The sequence below is a fragment of the Danio rerio genome, chromosome 14 (assembly GCF_052040795.2).
Source record: "Danio rerio strain M-AB ecotype USA chromosome 14, GRCz13ab, whole genome shotgun sequence".
In the NCBI taxonomy this organism is placed as follows: Eukaryota; Metazoa; Chordata; class Actinopteri; order Cypriniformes; family Danionidae; genus Danio; species Danio rerio.
Genome location: NC_141034.1, coordinates 10,047,050 through 10,056,100, shown reverse-complemented (window position 1 = coordinate 10,056,100; position 9,051 = coordinate 10,047,050). Strand labels below are relative to the sequence as shown.

General features: G+C 34.1%; 1 protein-coding gene across 1 annotated transcript; it reads right to left on the bottom strand.

Annotated features, from left to right (window-relative positions):
• Positions 1-2,568: 2,568 nt before the first annotated feature.
• Positions 2,569-9,051, bottom strand: hmgn6 (high mobility group nucleosome binding domain 6). Its single transcript, NM_001161336.1, has 6 exons — positions 8,861-9,051; positions 8,199-8,225; positions 8,062-8,091; positions 6,102-6,149; positions 5,882-5,998; positions 2,569-3,308 (listed from the first exon to the last, which is right to left on the bottom strand). The coding sequence occupies exons 1-6, from the start codon at positions 8,873-8,875 to the stop codon at positions 3,264-3,266; spliced, it is 282 nt and encodes a 93-aa protein (NP_001154808.1). The 5' UTR covers positions 8,876-9,051; the 3' UTR covers positions 2,569-3,263.

Sequence of the window (9,051 nt, the reverse complement as noted above, 5' to 3'; positions counted from 1 at the left end):
TGCTTAGTGATCATGAATGTATTGTTTACATTTCTGTGCCATGGAAACACCACAATTCATTCAACAACTGTTTGACACATGAATATAATTCAGTAAAAAGAATGCTAGAACTGTATGAGCACCGGCAAGAGCTTTCATTTGAGCTATAACTTGTACATGTGTTATATGAAAAAAATATGAAAATGAACCAATGTAAAATACCTAGCTCGGGTATCCAAAATACTGTGTATTTAAGTGTAAATAACTTTTGTACAGTGGTATAAAAACCAAAGTGATGCATATGTGCATAAAATATAGATTCTACTCTTTTAAACGACACCACTTACGGGGGTCTGGTGCAACGCTAGCCCTTTAAATCTGAAAGCGAAAGTCGATGACGTCACGAACCCGGTACCTACCGGTACTTTAAGTGATTAAAGTGTGGTATTGATAACCGATTTTGGCTAAAATATTTGTCATTATTTGCAGTAACACCTATCCAAACATGGAAACAGCACATACAGTACATAAACTAACTTTTTGCAGTACCATGCAGTACATAGCAGTACTATGTTGTTGTTGTTGTTTTTTTCTTTTTCTTTTTGCAGTACTATGTATTTTTTTCTTTTTTTTTTTCTTCTTTGGGTCAATGTTACAAAATGAAAAGGTTGGCCCTTCCAGCCACAACACAGTAATACTCACCTATTCACACACAATCATATACTACTGGCAATTAATTATACAATTCATCTATATTGCATGTTTTTAGACTGTGGGGGGAAACGAAGCACCAGGAGGAAATCAACACAGGGAGAACATGCAAACTCCACACAGAAATACCAACTGGAGTCGAACCAGTGACCTTCTTGCTGTGAGGCAACAGTGCTAACCACTGAACCACAGTGCCACCTTGAAGTAATCATGATTATGCAAGCTTAGAGGAAAGAGATATTAATTACTTTAATAATAATAATAATGCCACTTATAGAACCACTTGTTTTACTGGCTTGCTAAATTGAATTTTTATCAGAATGTAGAATATGTAATATGTGTATGAGCTTACGTCTTGAATTGTATTGATAAATGAAATGAATGACAATGAAATCATTCTGAATAATGTATATGCTAAAGTGTGACCCCTGATAACACGAGTGGCTCCTGTCTGCCCCTCCCCCAGTTACTGTGCTTTAGAACCACTGATCTCCTGACGCACTCCAAGGTCAACAAGGACTTCCAGATTATTCATTCATTTTCCTTCGACTTAGTCCCTTTATTCATTAGGGGCCGCCACAGCGGAATGAACCACCAACTTATCCAGCATATGTTTTACACAATGGATTCCAGCTGCAACCCAGTAGTAGGAAACACCCATACACTACAGCCAAATTAGTTTATTCAATTAACCTATAGCTAATATCTTTGGACTGTAGGGGAAACCCATACCAACACAAGGAGAATATGCAAACTCCACACAGAAATGCCAACTGACCCAGCCGGAGCAGGAACCAGCAACTGTCTTGCTGTGAGGCAACAGTGCTAACCACTGAGCCACCGTGTCAGCCCACTTCCAGATTAATTATCAAGAAATGTCTCTTTATATTGTTCAGAGTTATATACAGTTGAAGTCAGAATTATTAGCCCCCTTTCAATTTGTTTTTCTTTGTTAAATATTTCCCAAATGATGTTTAACAGAGGAAGGAAATTTTCACAGTATGTCTGATAATATTTTTTCTTCAGAAAAAAAGTCTATTTTGTTTTATTTTGCCAAAAATAACAGCAGTTTTTAATTTTTTAAACACCATTTTAAGGACAAAATTATTAGCCCCTTTAGGCTATTTTTTTTCTCTCGATAGTCTACAGAACAAACCATTGTTATATGATAACTTGCCTAATTACCAAAACCTGCCTAATTAACCCAATTAAGCTTTTAAATGTAACTTTAAGCTGTATAGAAGTGTCTTGAAAAATAGTCAAATATTATTTACTGTCATCATAGCAAAGATAAAATAAATCAGTTATTAGTGATGAGTTATTAAATCTTTTATGTTTAGAAATGTGTTAAAAAAAGCTTTTCTCCATTAAACAGAAAAAAATACGGTCCCACTTTATATTAAGTATCCTTAACTACTATGTACTTACATCAGAAAAATAAATACAATGTACTTACTGTGTTTATAATGTATTTGAGAACACTTGTGGTGCTTTTGAGTTGGGATAGAGGTTGGGTTATGGACAGGTTTGGTGGTATGGGTAGGTTTAAGGGTGGGTTAAGGTGTAAGGGATGGTCAACAGTGTATTTACAAATGTAATTACAAAAGTTAATTACAGAAGTAAGTACATACATGTATTAAATCAAGCATAAGTACACAGTAAATACATGTATTTACACAATAAGTACATTGTAACAAACTATTAATTCCTATGTAAGTACATATTAGTTAAGGCCACAATATAAAGTGGGACCAAAAATACTATAATAATTCTAACTACAACATTATATGCAAATCTACGTTTATGAAAGACACAGGACTGTATTTATATCCTTTGAATTAATTTATCATTTCTGAAGAAAAGAATGTGAGGCAAAAGTGAGGAAAATTCCACCGTTTTCTTTATTAGCAGACATTGCAACATCAGATAATGTACATAACAACCTGCAGACTTCAAAAAATGTCAGACTCACATGGTAAAAAAATTACAATTTGCATGAAAACATCATGATCTTTAGTAAGCTGCCATCATTTTCATTCTTTTTTTTTTGCAGGGTAGAGTGAAATACATCAGCTCTGTCAAATATCTGCTTGAAGGTTATGATGTTTGTTTCTATATCATTTCTATCATGAACACTACACTAACTCTAGGACAAATTACTAAATAGCAAGGAAAATATACACGAGGTCAATTTCTCCCAACCATGTATATAATCGCTTGAAAAACCTTAAAACGAGTGAGGAAGAAGAATGCATGTGGAAACAGTTCAAGAAAACACTCAAAGCTCTAGAGGGGGGGTATGGTTTGTTTTTCTTCTAGACCAAATAAGTTATCAACAACAAGTGGCATTTAAAAATACTTTTAGAGTGGCATTCTCGCAGAAGCAATCACCGCAAATCTACAAGGTGCTCAGTATTTAGCTTCAGTTTGTGCTAAAAATCTGTACGGATACTTATAAAACCATTGATAAAAATATTTCTCTGTTAACAATATGCCTTGGAGGTTGGACAATGACACGATACTAGGAGTGATGAGGAGTTGCAATGACAAGAGTTGATGAGAGGGCAATAGTGCTACTCGGACTTTGCTTCCTTCGCTTCTTTGTTAGTCTTCGCAACCTGAGGAAAGATTGAGAGAAATAACAATGTAACAGTGTAATATTACAGTTTTGACTTTTGCATGTGCCTTGAGCCTGGTTTATACTTGATGCACCCGCTAGTTCGCTTGAGTGCGCGTGGCGACTGTGACTTCATCATTGTGTTTGCGAAGGTTCGCTTTTGGGTGCGTGCAACATGATTTCAGCTGGTGGAGCACACTTTTTTTTTTGAGACTCGAGCGAACAGTTGGCGAGGCATCACGTTTGATTTGAGTTGAACATGAACCACTTTAAAGAGATTTTTTCTGAAACGGGTATGACTGTACAGACATCTTTATGATCCGTCTATGTGTGATCATAGAATCAGATGGACAGTATTTATTGGCAAGTAATTGCAACAGTGGAAAGTTTTTGTAAGAGTTTGGAAAAACCTAAGGCATAAGTTTGCTAAAAGTGGAGACCCAGGTGGTTTTAATACACAATTACAGAATGTTTTTTTCCACAAGGCACAGTTTTTACAGTGATGTATATATTACAATTTTAAATTTAAAACAATGTAATAGTAACAAAACTAAAACGAAGGAACAAATTATTTCTTTGATAACTGGAGAGGAATATTTGAACCTATCACTTTACAATATACTGATGCCATTTTTAGGCTTTATTGGTGATAATGGTCAGCAATGTTGGACCATTATTGCCTTTTTTATAAAAATTAGCCAGACAGTAATGTGTGAATTGTGGAGCGAGCTAAATCCAAAAAAAAAACATCTGTATTTTTTAATAAATGTATTTTTAGCTTTTATTCCTGTCATAATAAAAATATATATTTGTAGAGCAACCCGTGTTCTCTTGCCATTAATATTTTAATAAACGTTAACAGGTAAAACTGAGATAAGTAAAAGTCTGAGATATAAACAAAAGCAAGTGATGCATCAAAGTTTGATTGAAAAAATCTTGAATGTTTAAAAAAAGCTTATAATCATTCAAATAAATTATAAAAACAATAAAAATAATAACTTCAAATACCTTGAATGATATAGAATATAGAAACTTTCTACTTCTCTGTTTATCCTTCTGATTTTACAGTAAGTTACTTTTGACCACCCCCTGTCGTTTTAAAGAATGTCCCAACGGCAAACGCGAATCAGTGGAGGTACACTCTGCTAGGCGAAAGTATAAATCTGACTTTAAAGGCCCTGTTATACTTCAAACTATGTTCTGTATGAATCTTTGAAAGCACAAAAAATTTTAAAAGGCTGAGTGACTGTATACTCAAAACAGTACACAAAACGCTGCAGTAGGTGGGGTTGTAAACGTGTCACGCTGCTTGTATGTAGCCCTACACACAACGACGGCAGCTAAAAGAGGAACAGTTTCATAAACACACAAAAAACTTGTGGAGTTAAGAGGTGGGCTTCTCATCCAGTTTTTGACCATCTCTGAGTCTTAAAATCTCTCTAGCAAGTGAACTTACAGGTGCGGATACTTCTGCACCAGCTTTGCTACTCACCCTTAAATACCCTTCAGTGTATTTATGTGGCTAGTATTGTTATTTTGGATGCTGTTTTCCTGTCAGACCCCCTTGAATAAGAAATGAATCAGGCAAAGGTGGCGGAGTTCCATATCACGTCCACTGATTGTGTAATGTTCACAGACCAATGGTAGCTCAAAGGTTTTAGGAGCTGTTTTGAACTGCGAAATTTACCTCAAAAAGGGCTTAGTTTTGGTTGGAGCTTGTCTGATTTTGTTGGAAGTATACCGTGGCCTTGAAGGGCATAGTTGAACCAAAGAAGAAAAGTATCTCATTTACTCTTGCTCATGTTGTTTTGAACCTTTATGAGTTTCTTCCACAAAAGATATTTAGAAAAATGCTGATTACTGGCAACCATGAACTTCCTTAACAGGAAAAAAACATACTATGGACAAAGAGCATAGAATTACCATCAGGCGAAAGTCTACTGCGATTTAGGAAACAGCCACTAGATGCCGCTAGTGTCACAGAGTGGCCATTTTGGAGTGAAAATTTCAATAGAACAACAGCATATTATAAGTCTGTAAAATAAACTATTGAAAGTGCTGATGATTGTGATAGTAAGTAATGTTTTGTCATCTTACAGGTTGTATCTCAGCTTTAATGCGCTTTTTAAACAAACAAATAAATAACAAAACAGCTGCTTGCCATCGCAACAGCAATAAGATCCAAATGACGGCCGATCGCTTTCACACCAAAATGGCGGCATAGTTGGACTTTTGCAATGGAACGTTCTATTGAGTGTCGCATCTTGGTCATTCATAGTTCTTTGCTATGGATGTTAGTGGGTGCCTGCTAATAGCATTTTTCAAAAGATCCTGTTTAATGTTCAACAGAAGAAAGAAACTCAAAAAGGTTTTAAATAAGTAAAGGATTTGTAAATAATGTCAGAATTTTAATTTTGGGTGAACTATATTTTTTAAATATATTAGTGTGAGAACAACTACTGATTTCATCACTCTTAATCAATATAAATGACTATGATAATTAAAGATAATATAATCAAACAGAGTTTTTATTGTTTTTATGTGCTGTGATATGTGAGTGTTTCCCCTACACACCGCATTGGTCTTTGCGTCTCCATTCTCGGAATGGTTTTCCTCATTGGCTGCAGACTCTGAGGTCTCCTTGGCCTTCACCTTGGTCTTTTTATCCTCCTTTTTAACAGCTTTGTCTTTCTACAGAAGAAGTGATTGATTAGCAGCACATTTTGCAAATTCATGATAGTATTATAATGTTACAGTTTTATTGTTCGCTCTTTAGTTTTGTGATATTATTTACCTTAGCCGTCTTTTTTGATTTGGGTTCAGCCTTCGCAGGAGCTGGTCGCTATAAACAAATAGGTTAAAAAATCATGTATGAGTGTAACCAGATATTGTTCACATGAAAATATAGACGTAAACAAAAAGGGAATAATAAAACTTTTCATTACGTTCCATTACTATTATTTTTATTTTCTTAATAGTAATAAAATAATAATGATTAAATAAAAATCCTATTACAATATTATATATATATATATATATATATATATATATATATATATATATATATATATATATATATATATATATATTTATTTATTTTGTATAAATTTTATATATTCAGCACTTGGCATAATTGAGTACACCCCATTTTGAAAGTGAATATTTTTACCCATTTCTCAGTAAATATGGGCAATAGTTTTTATTAAACAGATATATTTATTAAAACAATATTTTAGTCACATCTTTAGAAATGGAAAGATAATTATAATAAAAAATTAATTTATGCAAAATATTGCAACAAAAAATGACAATACAACATTAACAAAATTTTATCTTTTTTTTACTCTTGATTTTTGCTATTTTTGAAAATTTTATTTAATATTTTTCTAAAACACAAATTTGGGCTACAAATTTTTAAACCATTATTGTAAGTTATGTTTTGTTAGATAAGTTCCAGGTTTGTTTTCAGTACTGACTAATCTAATGCATATGCAAATATAATATTGTAAAGCTTCCTAAAGACAATATTAATTAAGCACTGTGTATATATATATATATATATATATATATATATATATATATATATATATATATATATATATATATATATATATATATATATATAGAGTGTGTGCGTGATTATGGTGTAATACCCTTTGGTAAAATTAATTTTAGTAAGATATTTGATGCCGCTTTGTATAAAGATTTCATAAGGTCCAACTACTATGTGCTTCTGTTAAAAGAAAGTAATTGTAAAAAAAAAACAAAATATTATGCACACACTTTGCTCATGTTGTGGTATTGCAAAACTGTTTTGGAATATGATTAAATTTACAGTAGGCAAACTATGGTGGTATTGGTAGGTTTAATAATTGGTTAATGGGTAGGGTCGGGATATTATTATTGTATTATTGTTTGACTACATTCAAATAGTGATAGATTCTATAAGCACAAATCCCAGTAAGATACTGTAAACACAAAAGGAATGCAGCATTATTTGTTTAGCATACACATACTTTTACACTGTGTAAAAGCAATGCAAAAAGCAACAGATTGTATTTACACTATGTAAGGCATAGGCCTTAAACTCAATTCCTGGAGGGCCGCAGCTCTGCACAGTTTGCTCCAACCCTGAACAAACACAGCTGATCCAACTAATGAAGGTGTTCATGACTCTTCTGAACACCTCGATTAGTTGGATCAGCTGTGTATGATTAGGATTGGAACAAAACTGTGCAGGAATTGAGTTTGAGGCCTATGATGTAAAGTATTTTCTTCTTTATACCCATTAAGCATTTTATTTACACTTTTAAAGTGTTGAATTCATTTTAATTGAGAATAAACTTCTTTCCAATCCGTCATGTGATGGAAAAAAGAAACACTTTTCAGCATAGGTTGGATCTATCAAAACCTTCACTTCTAATACACATATGTACACTGTAATACTGTGCATCAAGTTGTTAATTTTAAATGTTTGTACGTTAAACACACTTAACATAAAGTGAATATAAATATTTATTTTGGGTTTAGCAGAAAATTACAGCTTTTCTATCGGATCTACATAAATAAGTAGACCTGTCAGCTTATTGGCTTTGTGTAGAATGTCAAATCTTCTCTAATACGGTGATCACTGACAGTAAATCTGACCAACAGACAGGCCTAAAGCTCTGTAGTAAAGCATTTTTAAACACACACACACACACACACACACACACACACACAGATCCTAGAGAATAACTGGGAAATATACGTACTGCTGATAACCGTGCAGATCTCCTCTGAGGCTGAAAAGAGTACAGATATGAGTGAAATATGCACACGCCACTATAAATAACAATTAAATAACAGAATTATCATGCAGTGTATTAAGTGTAAGCATGAACATATTCACCTCATCCTTTGCTTCTCCATCGGCTCTCTGTGAATGAAAAAACAAAACAAAAGTTAAAATCAAATCATTTAAACATTTTATTCAAAACACGTGCATTAATTCACTTTTCAAATGTAAAACCTAAAACAAATCGTGTGACGTGTGTGATTACAATCAACTGAGATCAGTTCAGCTCAACCACCCCTTATTAATAGCACAACCAACCCCTAGATGTGACCTGAGGAGGAGCTGACGGCAGCGCCATCTTTCGGTACTCAAGCGCCATTACTGCCATCTGCTCACACGAACAAAGACTATAAAATAATTATTACATTGTTATTATCGATATCGACGTGTTCGCGGTTAGCGAACTCGTGAGCATTGAACAAGTCATATTTAACCATATGTGGATATTTCGTGAATGAATTTCTAAGAGTTTCTTCTTGCACAGCATGGTTGACTCGAGGAGCAAGAAAGGCAGCAAAACAAACTTCATCCCGCCATTGTTCATACTGCGCAAAAATAAACCGTGTGAGGCTCGGATTTCAGAGATAATCATGTTTAAGCTGTGCATACATATATTTCGCAATGCAACGGATAAATAAACCACGAAAATGGCTATCAATACCGAACAACGCCTCCCTGGTGTAGGAGTGTGTGCGCGCGAGCAAAAGGATACGTACCTTTCTTTTAGGCATGTTGGGTCCTGAACAGATTTTTTTCTTAAAACACTAGGAAAGCAGCAGCTTTGGAAGAGATCTCTGCATATACGTGCGCAGTTCGATTCACTAAATACAGTAGTAAACACAGAGGAACATTACAGCAAAGGGACTGAATGGGATGAGGGGAGTGGCTACGCGTGATAGACGTCTGT

Excerpts from the sequence above, each read along its gene's own strand:
- hmgn6 (NM_001161336.1), bottom strand. Across the intron at positions 5,999-6,101 it reads AATCAAAAAAGACGGCTAAG|AAAGACAAAGCTGTTAAAAA; the intron begins GTAAATAATATC and ends CTTCTTCTGTAG. Across the intron at positions 3,309-5,881 it reads GAGACGCAAAGACCAATGCG|GTTGCGAAGACTAACAAAGA; the intron begins GTGTGTAGGGGA and ends ATCTTTCCTCAG.